General features: G+C 35.2%; 1 protein-coding gene across 1 annotated transcript in view; it reads left to right on the plus strand.

Moving 5' to 3' along the window:
• Positions 1-13,879, plus strand: part of INO80 (INO80 complex subunit) — a 117,978-nt gene that overhangs the window by 22,514 nt on the left and 81,585 nt on the right. Inside the window, exons 6-13 of the mRNA XM_006920475.2 lie at positions 546-666; positions 1,755-1,969; positions 6,865-6,918; positions 7,738-7,941; positions 10,098-10,293; positions 11,220-11,287; positions 12,082-12,291; positions 13,068-13,148. Coding sequence (XP_006920537.1) covers positions 546-666; positions 1,755-1,969; positions 6,865-6,918; positions 7,738-7,941; positions 10,098-10,293; positions 11,220-11,287; positions 12,082-12,291; positions 13,068-13,148 — 1,149 coding nt within the window. The remainder of the gene's footprint in view (positions 1-545; positions 667-1,754; positions 1,970-6,864; positions 6,919-7,737; positions 7,942-10,097; positions 10,294-11,219; positions 11,288-12,081; positions 12,292-13,067; positions 13,149-13,879) is intronic.

A 13,879-nucleotide genomic window follows, 5' to 3' on the forward strand; every position in this document is an offset into this window, starting at 1 on the left:
GTTAGAATTTTGGCAACATAGATACTATCCATAATACTGTCAGACTCTCTTAGTGGGAAATGAAAAGAGAAAAGAAAGATTGAAGAATCGGGATGACTATTCAAGCCAAATATAAGACTATAAGCCAGAATAGCAGCCATCAGAAACCTTAGTAAAATCTGAGGACCTATTGGTAATAGAAATACGGTTTATTTCTTATTGATGAATGCCAAGAGGAGGTCTTTGTGCAAAGAATTTTCTCTCTCAAATATATGTTAGGACTAAGTAAATATTCTGGTGGAGATTCAGAAGCATGAAGGGTTTTTCTTAAGTTATTTCCAGCAACTTGCCATGTGCATTGCCGATGAACCCATTTTGTTTTGAAGTTCAGGAAATAATTCACTTTGATGTACTAAGTCTTTATTGGTCCCTTTGTGGGAAGAATACCATATTTAGGAGCTATGGTTTCTCTTTGACTCAGCTTTCTATAGTAAAGATGATTTGAAGGCTGTGGTGTAGAACACAAGCCTTGCCTAGCTAAGCATCACTGTCTTTGCCTGCTTCAGTTGCAGCAATACCAGTACTACAGTGCAGGCCTGCTATCCACATACGACCCTTTCTATGAACAACAGCGACACCTACTTGGACCCAAAAAAAAGAAATTTAAGGATGAAAAGAAACTTAAAGGTGAGCTTATTGACCTGCCTTCTACATTTACACATTCTTAGTTTCAGGATTGTGTTTGGCCTGCTAGTACATTTGGACTTTGAATATAATTCATGTGACAGAAATTTGCTTTGCCTGGGAAACACTAGTCTCTCATATCTAATTAGTTGGTATATTATTAACTTTATTTTATACTTGGTTTACGATCTTTTCTAGGATCATGAAGACATAAGAACTATGGATTTCTAGCTAGAATTTTAAGCTAATTAGTTTATACTTTTTTTCTTCTATACATTCTTTAAATGTCGAAAATGTTCTGGGAATGGAAGAAGTTGGCTATGCACAGGAGACTATGAAGAGTAACCTGAAGTGTTCGGGCATAAGTTATGGTTGTTACTATATGTGGTGATTTTAAATAGATCACCTCCTGATGATCTTCTGTAGTGTTTTGCATGTTTGTCAGGAAATGTTCTTTCCTGTCTTGGTGAGCAGCTGGAAATCGGGAAGGAAATAGGAAGGGAAGGTTAAAGTCTTCTGTACAAGGCAGACTTTATTCCCCTGAAGGTATGAATTTACTCAAAAAGACTCTTCAGACTTCTTTTCTTTCTCCTACATCCTCCTTGTTAATCTCTGTTTTCTCATCTTTCACATCCTCCCCCTCTAATTAGGATTTTGTTCCATGTATGATTTTCTCTTCATAGGTCTTAGTGTCATTATCAGTTAATGCATTTTTTTCTTTGTTATTTCTCTTTCGTTACCTTACATTGTTATCAAGTAGAAATGTTTTCTTCCTTTTGATCATTACTTGAGCCCATGATACTTCATAAGCTTCCTTTCTTATTGTTAGATTCAAAAGAAATTCAGTTCTTAGGTTTTATTCTGTTTCTCTTTCATGTAAACAGAGGGAGTATCCAGTATTCTTTTCTTAGGTAGAAAGATCTTCCTCTTGGAATATTCATGGGCCTGGCTAGATAAAGGGATAAACATTGCCAGCCGCTGGTGGAATGAGGAAAGAACCTTGAATTTTCTTAAAGTGATGAGGTGGTTTTGTGGCTGTCTCCTGTGGAAGGGAAGAAATGCAACCTTCTGAGAATCTGTTTCTTTTGCAGCCAAGTTGAAAAAAGTGAAGAAGAAAAGGCGAAGGGATGAAGAACTTTCCTCTGAAGAATCCCCTCGTCGCCACCACCACCAGACCAAAGTCTTTGCCAAGTTCTCTCATGATGCACCTCCTCCTGGAATCAAGAAGAAGCACTTATCCATCGAGCAGCTTAATGCTCGTCGCAGGAAAGTATGGCTCAGCATTGTGAAAAAGGAACTACCAAAGGTAAGTGATTGCCTCCTAAATAGGTAATGGCAAGAATGTTTTCTCTCCCTGCCCTCTAAAGAGGAGTTATAAGAGCTAGATACCTTCACAGAGTCTGGAAAGGAGGCTAATCTGTTAGAATTAGAGAAGGCTGAGTAAGTACTCTCTTCGGTTAAATATTTTTCTAAAATGTGATCAGACTTCACAAGACAATTGTTGTATGATGTTCCTTGGTTCCCCCCACCCAAAAAAAACCTTGTTGAAGAAGGTACACAATTTTCTTACATATAGCAATGTAAATTAACAGTAAATAGGTGATAATAGAGGGGAATTAAAATGGTGGAGATTTATTTCTTAGAGGATTTATGAACATTTGGATGTTACTGAATAATCACAGGCATTAGAAGAAAATGGGAATGATTGAAGAGAAGAATATATAGACATTCCTTTTGCTCTTTAAATAAGTGGTGCTGGGACAACTAGGTAGCCAGTTGGAAAAAGATAAAATAGATCTGTGTGTCATACATGTACTCTAAATGGATTAGGAATCTCGATGTGAAAAATGAAACCATCCAAATACTAGGAGAAAACAATTGCATTCTTATTTAACCTTTGTGTAGGAAAAGAGTTTCCAACTGTAACTCAAGAAGATACTGATAAATTTAACTTATTTTGTTATTAAACAAAATGAGTTTTGCGTGACAAAGGATAACTGGCAAGTTGGGAGAAATAGAAATTATTTACATTGTATACCATGGTCAAAGGGGTAATATTGCTAATATATAAAGAACTCTTAAAAATCGAGGGACAAAAGACCACAAGTTGAGAAAACAAGTGGGAAAACAACATGAATACATAGTTCACAAAGCGAGATATAAAAATGGCCCTCAAACATAGTAAAAAGATTCAAAGTGTCTCATACTTGGAGTCATACAAATTCAGATAACACCTTAACACCATTTGTCACTCATCACACAGGTAAAATTTAAAAATGTGACAGCACATTCTGTTAAAGAGGCTGTGGGGAAATAAGCACTCTCATGCTTCTAGGAATGAAAATTGGAGAGTACTGTTCTGGAGGGAAAGTTGGCAATACCTGGCAGTGTACATATGTACTTACCTTTCAAACCAGTACTTCCACTTCCAGGAATGTACCCTGAAGCTAAACCTCCAACAATATAAAAACGTGTAAACAAGGTTATTCATTGCAGCATTATTTGTAATTGCAAAATAATGGGAAAAACCTAAGTGTCCATATATGGGGCTTGAATTACACAAACGTGTATCTACACAGTGGATTATTACACTGCTATTAAAAAGAAAAAATGAGGAGGAACTCTCAACTGCTCTGAAATAATTTCTAAGACATACTCAAGTGAAAAAAACAAAACGCAAACAAGTTTCTAGAATATTTACCCTTCATATATAAAAAAAAAAGAATATAAGAAAATATACAAGTATCTGCCCATTTGTGCAAAAGAGATTCAAGAAGCATAAACCAGAAATTAAAATGATTGATTCCATATAGAGGAAAGGTGGGAAAAAGGTAGAAAGAAGGGAAGGATTGGGAATAGGGTGGCAGGGATGAAGAGGAGGGAGACTTTGAGTACATCTTTTTGTATAGGGCTGACTTTTAGAACTGCAATAATGATTTACGTACTCCTGACATATACCACCCAAATAAACAAAACAACTAAACCAACCAGCATGTAGGTAAGGACAGAGGTTGGGAATATGTGTGGGCAAAATGGAATAAAAACAGGAACAAATGAACTTAATTGTATTAGAAACGAGTTAACATAATCAAGTTGCAGTGAGTGGAGATTAAAAAATTCACCTAAGTAACTGAGGAAAAAGTATTTTGACTGGATATGTAAGGCTAAGACCTAATATGATATAAATGCCATATTGACACAGTAAAAGTGTTTCTCACAAGAAAATGAGTTAGCAATTTAGAAACTATTTTATAGGTATACTGGGATTGGACAAATAAATATATTGTAGATGAGAGCCAGTTTCTCATTGTTGAAGAAAGAAGTTATAAGGAAAAGGAGACAGCTAAAATGAAGCCTGTGAAGTTTCATTGGAGTCAGAGATAGCAGTATAAATTCATGGCTTTTTATATAGATATAGATAGATATATAGAGAAAGATAGTTGGGTGTGTATGCATGGATTAGTATGCATACATTTTTTTTTCTAGCTCTCTTTGCTGAAAGGGCCTAGGAGCAGTGATACCCTAGTAACAATGAGGATACCTAGCACGGAGATCTTAATTTCTTAACACTTTTTATTTTCTAATAAAAGGAACCAAGGCTCTATGGAGAGGCAGTTTATTCTAGAATTTGGCAGAGGAAAATACAAGATGAGCCTTAAACATCTTGTGGTGCCAGAAAGTAAGGAAATGCTTGAGCAAAGATGGAGGACTTGTCAAAATAACGCAGCCAGCCTGAAGGTAGCTGCTTATGGCCAAAGTTAGAATAATTTGAGCAATAAAATGTAATAATACTGGATTTTAACTCAGTAAAAGAAATATTTATGTTATAAATAAATAATTGAATAAACAAAAAGGCGAGGTAGAAGGAACAACTCTTCCTTACAGTAGAATTCCAATTAATAAGTATAGAAGGAAGGAAATAATTATTAGGCAGACACCACAGTAATAAATGTTGCAGACTGGATTCATTGATGAATGATAAAATCAGGGGGCAAAAGTTAGAGGAGAAACAATTTGCATAGTTTCAAAGCATCTGCCCCAGCATACATACTTGCACAAAGGAAAAGAAAATAAATATAGTGGTAAAAAACGGGCAGAATGCACCTTAACCAAATGATCAAAGTAAACAACACAGATGATAGGAATTTTGACATCATGAACTCCTTGTGATACACTGTGGTGTTCTTTCCAAAATGTATAATGTCATTCCAATCATCAGAAAACCACAAATTTTGGGACATTATAAAGAATAACTTCTTGTTGTCTTTCAAAAGTTAAGGACAAGAAAGAGAAAGATTGAGGAAATATGACGAATAGGAAGAGTCTAAGGAGAAAAATAACTAAATATAATGTGGGATCTTGTATAAGATCCTGGAACAATAAAAGGATATATCAGTGGGAAATTGTTGACATTGAAATGAGACTTGTGGTTTAATTAATATTTTACTAGTGTTAATTTCCTTTCTTAATTGTACTATGGTTATATAAGATGCTAAAATTAGGCAAAGCAGGGGGAGGGATGTCAGGGAACTGTACTATTTTTTTGCAAATTTCTGTAAGTCTAAAATTAGTTCAAAACAAAAAGTTTAAAAAAATATATGGCAAGAATAATGCAAGGAACTGCCACTTATTCTTTACTTATATTCAGCAATTGTTTTCCTCATTTGCTTTTGTTACATAAATACATGCTTTCTTCTTACCCATTTTGAAGGTTTGAGACTTTGTGCTAAACATAATAATTCAGTGTGTATTTCCTAAGAAAAATGACATCTTCTCATATATAACCACAGTGCAATTAAAAAAACGATCTGATCCATAGACCATGTTCAGATTTTCTCAGTTGTCTCAATAACGTTTTTTATAGCAGAGGTCCCCAATCCCTGGGCCGCGGACCGATACCAGTCCGTGGCCTATTAGGAAACCGGCTGCATAGCAGGTGAGCAGCCAGTGAGCGAAGCTTCATCTGTATTTGCAGCCGCTCCCCAGCGCTAGCATCACTGCCTCAGCTCCACCTCACATCATCAGGCATTAGATTCTCATAGGAGCACCAGTCCCTGGTGCCAAAAAAGGTTGGGGACCACTGCATAGTGCTTTTTTCTTTCCTTATTCAACCCAAGATCCAATCTAGAACTACATATTGCATTTGTTTTTATGTCTCTTCAATATCCTTTAATCTGAAACAATTTCTCAGCCTTCATCTTTCATGACATTGCTATTTTTGAGAAATATAATAAGCCTGTTTGTAGAATGTTTCTGAATTTGGGTTTGTATCCTGTTACCTTATGATTAGATTTGGGTTATACATTTTTGGCAGGATTACCAGGGGAATGATGTGCTCTAGGTATATCATATCAGGTACATGTCTATCCCAATATTGGTGTTACTAACTTTGAACCCTTGGTAAAGTGTTTTTTCTCTATTGTACAATTACTAGGTTTTTTTTTTCCCACTAGCAATTAGTATTTCTAGAGAAAGTTTATGACCATTCTTGATGAGAAAAATTATGGTAGAAATCTGTTTTGTACCTGGTGAAGAGGCTTCAGGTGATGCCACTCAGCTCTGCCTCTTCTGTGTTTTCTCCCACATCAAATAAACAATCATGAGAAATTGTTTCTTTATTGAGGTTTTTTTTTTAAACTGAAATGGAAGACATAATAAGCAGCTCAAGACTGGATTGTAGGTTGCTGAGTCACCTTGTGTTAGGTCTGCTTCAGAATTTCTTGTTGGAGAAGATGAGGCTTAACTGGTGGCAGAAATTGAGTAATAGTGGTAGCAAGCTTTCTCTGGCTAGAGGTGGGGCTAGAATCACAAACTAGGAAGCTAGTTTACATTTAACAATTTTTATATCTGAGTGCCCTTCTTTTTCAGCTTCTTTGCAGATCAGCCCTGGAAAGCAATGTGTTTTAATCAGGATGGTGCTAGGGTTATAGGGTATGTTGTTACATTTTTTTTAGTACACTTCAAGCCTTAAATATAACTTAAATTCTTTCCAGAAGTGTACAGACGACTAAGGCAGCCACAGCACTAGCTTATTTTTTTAATGCTGCTTTAGTAGCTTTCTGTATGATTCTGAGTCAGCAGTATATCTTGAATATGCTTGGCTTGATGTTTTATTTTTTTAACCCTGGAGTTAAGTGTCAGTCTGCACAATCTTTTTTCAAAAAGAAATCCTAAATGACATCTTGTTTTTAAATATTTTAGGCCAACAAGCAGAAAGCTTCAGCTCGTAACCTGTTTCTCACCAATAGCCGAAAGGTAAAATAGTAATTTTATATTTCCCATTTTACGTTTTGCTGGAATGTGTTCTTGTTCTTTAGATCCATGCTTCCTGCTTTTGTCTCTTGTGATCTGTTGATAATGAATCTAATAGTATTAAGAGAGTTTCTAAATGTTCTCAATCTGTTTTATAAATAAAATTACTCTTCTTCATCTTTCTGGTATTTGAATCTTTTTGGATAAGATCATAGTCCGCTCTGATTCCTTGGGCAGATATGGAATTGTCCTGATCTCAGTCTCTTCATCTAAGAAACTGTTATATTAATACTTTCTCTTAGGAGAAGTAACACAACTTTCTTTGAGACTTATGAGGATTAGATGAGGTAATGTTACTAGTTATATTTCCCTAGGCTAGTCAGTCACTCATCCTTGGTTTTCTCGTCTATAGAATGAGGATGATGATAATAAAAACTTTATAGGTTTTTGTGAAGAATAAATTAGATTAATATATATTAATCTTAGAATGTTGCCTAGCATATAATAACCATTGATAGCTATTATTATTAGTGTGTGTAATAACACTTTGTAACTTCCTCGCACATCTCAAGTCATTATACTTTTTTTTTTCAATTTCTAAGGCATTGTGCCTATAGACTTTTCATTCCTGATACTACCTCAGGGTCTGGTACTGGGTCACAGTACTCGACAAGGACATTAATCAGATTGGGGAAGAAAGAGACATGGCCATAGGAAGATTGTGTGCACTGAACAGATTAAGGAATGCTGTAGTTTGGAGCCCAGGGAGCATTGGCCCTGGCGTTGCGTCCTTCTCCATTGTGACAATGTTGTTGTCTGTAGCTTGCCCACCAGTGCATGAAGGAAGTACGTCGAGCTGCCTTACAGGCCCAGAAAAACTGTAAGGAGACCTTGCCTCGTGCCCGCCGCCTCACCAAGGAGATGCTTCTGTACTGGAAGAAGTACGAGAAGGTGGAGAAGGAGCATCGTAAGCGTGCAGAGAAGGAAGCCTTAGAGCAACGGAAATTGGATGAGGAAATGCGGGAGGTAGGACAATAGCATAAAAGTTTGAAAACCCTAATTGCTGCAGCTATATCGAGAGATTGGTTTGCACTTCATAAATTATAAGTCTAATCAGTGAAATTGTTGAAAAAATGTTTTAAGATATAACTTTGAGGATAGTGATTTTAGTCAAGTAAACCAGTTCTGTTTTCATTCTTTCAGTAAGGCCCTCTCTTTGGCCTTCATCTCTCTTCTATGCTAATTTCCTTTAGTCTTTGCAGCCTTATTACTTTATATATTTCTGGAGGACCTCAAACAAAACAAAACAAAACAAAAAAACAGTTTATAGCTTATCTTGGCTTGGTTCCAGGTGCTGGCTGCAGTTTTGATTTGTTGGAAGATCGAGGCTTGTTGCCACATTTAGGGCCAAACTGGGACAATGGACAACTAGCCCAGTTTTCTGAGACCCACCCCACCACCTCTTTTGGTATTTTAACTTACAGCTAGTATTTTTGCTAAGCCTGATGTCAGCAGATGTAGGCTGAGTAAGTTGTTCAGGGAAGCAAGAAAAGAGAATACAATGACACCGTTATTGTGTTGCCATTGGTAAACAAATTAGGATGAGTGGAAAGAAAGGTGAGATCTGGAGAAAAAAGAGAGTCAAAGGATTGGATGATGCTTTCTTTGAATGTAGGTAGTATTTCTGCAGAGCCTCTTCTGAGCTTTTGACCTTCGCTCCTTTATCACACCTTTGGTGACCTGTATCTTTACATGGAAGATAAACATATTATTGAGTTAGTAAACATTGGGTGCTATTGGGAATACTTACTGAGTTTAGAGGCATTTGAGAGTCACAGGTCTTGAAGTATTGTAAGTGGCTTGGCTTATGATCTAGGTTTGTGAGATTTTCTCTCAATTATGTTGATAGCTAACTGATGAGAGTTTCATCTGTGGTTATGTTGACTTCTGTGTATTTTTCTCTGAACTTTTGAAAAACTATTTTTGATGGATCTTTATCGTCCCTTTAATTTCCCTTGTTCATTTAAACATAGAGTTGCTTTCTTTAGAGTGAAAGGAAACATTACTCTTTTTTTTTTTTTTTGAATTTAGAAAGGTTTTCTTGATAGTACTTTAGCTTTGGAACATGAACATTTGTATCTATTATGAAAAATAAACTCAGTTTTTTCTCAAAATCTCTTTAAAATTTTCTTCTAATTTGAATCTGTGTCAACTGCTTTAAAACCTCAGATAGAAAGAATAGTTTTCTATAGCATACTTTAAGACTTGTGTCCTTTCTTGGCCTTGTCCCATATTTTATTGTTGGTTTTCTTTTGGGGAGGTGATCTAAGGATAAATTGAATACACTTCATAGGAATTTTATTATAGAATAGTTAATGCAAAATAATGATTCAGTTTTATATTTATTGTGTATACTATATTCCATATAATTCGGTCTTTTGGAGTGTTTGTTTACTCATTTTATTGTTTATTTTGATGAATAATTTTATTTATTGACAAAACGATTATTTTCCTTATCAAGTTATTTCAAAGGCACTTGGAATTCAGTTTTTTCACACTAACAAAAGTATGTGTTTGTGTATATATTTGGTCTATGTACATATTTTGTAGCTATCATTATTACAGATGAACTATAGATTGTATTGGAGAGCTTCCCACCCCCCCCGCCACTTTGATTGGCTTCTTATTCTCAATACCTCCTGCATTGACTTTCAGAATAATTTATAGCTTATTAGTCACTTATAGTCACTTATTTTGATTTTTCGTGTTAAAGCAGAGTTTTTGCCACGTTTACATTTTTAAAACTAATAAAGTGTACCACCCATGTTATGAAATAAAAGTTTGTTGTTTGAATTTAGTTGGTATTTCAGTGCCTCTAAAGTAATATAGTAAAGAAATAAGCATTTTAGACAGAAGCCTAATGGAGAAAAGATTACATATTGTAAAGGAAAGCAAAAAACATAGATTATTATTAGACTATAAGTGAAGGTTATTATTTGCTTTTAGTATTGCTGATTTGGTTATTATAAAACAGTTCATAGGCAATTTCTACCTTTCTAAAGGTAAAGAATTTGTAAAGGAATTATATGCAAACTATATATACGTTTGGTGAATTCTGCTGATTACCTCTTGTATGTGATTGATGGTGTGACTATTTTCACTTTAATGTTTTTTCTGTTTAGGCTAAGCGGCAACAGCGAAAACTGAACTTCCTAATCACCCAGACAGAGTTGTATGCCCATTTCATGAGTCGTAAACGAGACATGGGCCATGATGGAATCCAGGAAGAAATCCTAAGGAAACTGGAAGACAGTTCTACCCAGAGACAAATTGACATTGGTGGAGGGGTGGTAGTTAACATCACGCAGGAGGATTATGGTGAGTCCTGAATCAGGAGTTAAAGGAAATAGGTACCCTTCATTTTTTCATATCTAAGGTTATACACATTATTAATTCTTGCAAGTTTTGTTTTGGTTTATAGGTAATATTGATCTGTAAAGGTGAATTTATTGTATTGGAGTAGGAAAAGTGTGAATGTTTCTATAAAACAAGCATGTAAAATAACTTTGATTAAAGAATTTGAAAAGGAAAGGAAAGGAATTTGAAAAGGAAAGGAAAGGAATTTGAAAAGGAAACTCGATCTTGCAAGTTTGGGAATATTTTGTTTTGATTTGTTAGTAGAAATAGAAGGTATTAAATCAGAAGAATTCAGTGAACATGTCTCAGCAGAGAAAATCATCTCTCACAAGGTTCTTTGTGATACAAGTCAAGCATGAGAAAGAGACTGATCACTTTTGGTGTTTTACGATCATAGGGGTAGGGTGGAATTGAGATAAAGTTTTAAGAAGAATTTCACAGAGAATAGTGATCAAGATCATTTGAGCTAAGAATAAAAGAGAATGAGAGTGCTTCAGAGTATCTTAGGGGTTACACATGTCTATATTTCTTCTTTTGGAATAGTTTCATCCAACATAAATGTATTACAATTTTGAATCCTTGCTGTCTTGCTTTCCTGGCTTTGGCGTTGTTTCATGCAAGAAACCCAGGATTAGGAGACTGGAGCTCAGTCTTTGGATGGTTTTTGTGAGCCGGCTTTGGCTGTTGGAGACCCCGGCAGTCTTCTGCCTCCATTTTCACTTCCAGGTCCTTACCTTTGTCAAATAATTTGAGCCTTCTCCCTCACCTTCCATGAGCCTAGGGATCAATACAATGGGGAGTCAGGGATTCACATGTGTTGGTGTGAATTGCATCTTTTAAAGAACCGCATTAATGAGATATAATAATCCGTAAGTTTTCCTTTTCAGATAGTAACCATTTTAAAGCCCAGGCACTGAAAAATGCTGAAAATGCTTACCATATTCATCAAGCTCGGGTGAGTCTTAAAAATGAAAAGATAAACTGTAATAGGCCCTGGAAATACCCCATAACCTTTTACTTGGGTGGTTTTCCTTTAGTTTTAATATTTTCAATTAAACACATCGGCGAATGTGTGTATGTATAGGTGATTGCGTATTGGGTAGGGGATGTGTCTCTGTTTTAGAGCAGTAGGAGTTCTTGAAAGCAAGAATTCGTTTGTCTAACATTTAGGAGTGTGTTGTTTAAAGCTAGGACAGTGTCTATTATTTTTTGTCTTCTTGAATAATCATGGGAAATACAGTAGGAAATGAAGTATTACATTCAGTGAAAAGACCACATTTTTGCTTGTTAAGAGAGCTATAAGAAAACTAAGTATCTTCTTTCACTTTGGTAATAATTTGCTTCTTAATGATATCGTGATATTTAATGAAATAAGAAAAAATGCAATTAGATTGAAGAAAACACAGTTTAATATACTGCAAAGGAAGCCATATATAACTTTGACAGAGTCCAAATCAAGGATAGACCTTGTCTTCACCAACTCCAACCAAATTTTATATCAAAACTTTAATAAATTCCTTGATGAAGTGAGTAGTTATGTATAAGGCTTAGCGTCTGCATATTTTTAATATAACTTTAAAATTGATTTAAAAATATTAATAATATACTTTAATGCATTACACATTATACTGTCAGATACTATCAGAAATTTTGTTCCACTTAGCACAAAATAGATCTGTTGTCATTATGAATTTTATTTGAATTTAATTTTTTCCTCATATTTTCCTTTTAATATATTTTTATTTCCAGACAAGGTCGTTTGATGAAGATGCAAAAGAAAGTCGAGCAGCTGCCCTACGGGCAGCAAACAAGTCTGGCAGTGGGTTTGGGGAGAGTTACAGCTTGGCAAATCCATCTATCCGGGCTGGTGAGGATATTCCACAGCCCACAATTTTTAACGGCAAATTAAAAGGTTATCAGCTGAAAGGCATGAATTGGTTGGCCAATCTCTATGAACAGGTGAATTTTAGAACTGTGTTATATCCATTCTCTTTGATTTGTTACCTGTTTTCCTAAAGCCATTGGTTCAGTGTATTGGGAAATCAGCACAAGATAATGTTTTAGGTTTCATTCCTTTTTTAAAAAAATATTTTTATTAAAATATAGCTAACATACAATATTATATTAGTTTCAGGTGTTAGTCAACATTTATACACCTGAAGAAGTGATTACCAGGATAAGTCCAGCAATCATCTGACACCATACAATGCTATCACAATGTTATTGACTATATTTCCTGTGCTGTACACCACATCTCCATGACTTATTTATTTTATACATGGAAATTTGAAACTTTTATTCCCCTTCATCTCCCCCCTTTTTGATTTTTCGGTTACAGTCGAAATTCAGTATTATTTTATATTAGTTTCAGATGTACAGCATAGTGATTAGACATTTGGATTTCATTCCTTTTAAAAAGCTTTATCCTTTGCCAAAATCAGAAAAATGTCTCTATATTTTTAACCCGGTGATTTTATTGGAGAATATTTATATCATATATATAGTTTGTCTTAAGTGGTCTTGGTAATCCTGATTGATTGCTTTTGTGCCTGGATTAGATTAGCTGAAAAACTAACTGGCTTTTGCCTATTGTGGCAGTGGGAAACAGTGCTGAAGCTGGGTATCTCTAATCACTTTTGTTTGAACAAGTCAACATTTTGGTTATTTCTTTTTGGCAGTAGATTGAACCCTGTATGATGGAATGTGAGAAGTGTTGACTGTATTTTCTTTTCCAGGGTATTAATGGCATTCTTGCAGATGAAATGGGCCTTGGTAAAACAGTACAGAGCATTGCTCTTCTGGCCCATCTGGCTGAGGTGAGTTAGATGCAGTCTTTCCATTTTCCTCTCTCTAGATCCTAGGATCATTTTCCATTGAGAATCAGCCATTATCAAGTGCTATATTAGGCTCTGTAGCATACAAGACAGTAGGACTTGCTCCTTGCCTTCAAAGCCTGTCAGAGTGACACAGCATGATGAAACAATTTGATTTTGAAGACTAGGACAACTTGTGAGCATGTGTGGTTTGGAAACTTACTCCACCACCTCCACCTCTAGTTAACCACCTGTGTAGTGGCAAATATACTGTATAGTTAGATCAGAAGACCTGAATTCACATCTTAACTAGTAGTATAAACTTAAGCAATTCACTTAACATCTTTGACCTGACTTTAACTCTGAGGTTGTTTCCACTTCTGCAAAATGGAAATAATACCTACTTTACAGGGATTTTGTGAGAATTAAATGAGAAAATATGTGTAAAAGCAAAAGCTCTATACCCATTAAATAATAGTAAAATTGTTAATGATCATCTAGCATAGGAGAAAGCAAGACATACAAGTCAGTATGTTGCAAGTGCTTTGTGAATGATATGAATTAGAACCTATAAGAGGTGGTGGGGGCTGTAATTTCTTAGTCTTCTTTCTTGCCTGTGTTATTAACATAGGATATTATTATTGAGTGTGCAGATATAGTAGATAGGCAACATTTTTCTTGTTATAATGTATTTCCTATTAAATTGCTTTTGTTGTGAATTATTATTTTGAATT

The sequence above is a fragment of the Pteropus alecto genome, unplaced genomic scaffold (assembly GCF_000325575.1).
Source record: "Pteropus alecto unplaced genomic scaffold, ASM32557v1 scaffold86, whole genome shotgun sequence".
NCBI lineage: Eukaryota > Metazoa > Chordata > Mammalia > Chiroptera > Pteropodidae > Pteropus > Pteropus alecto.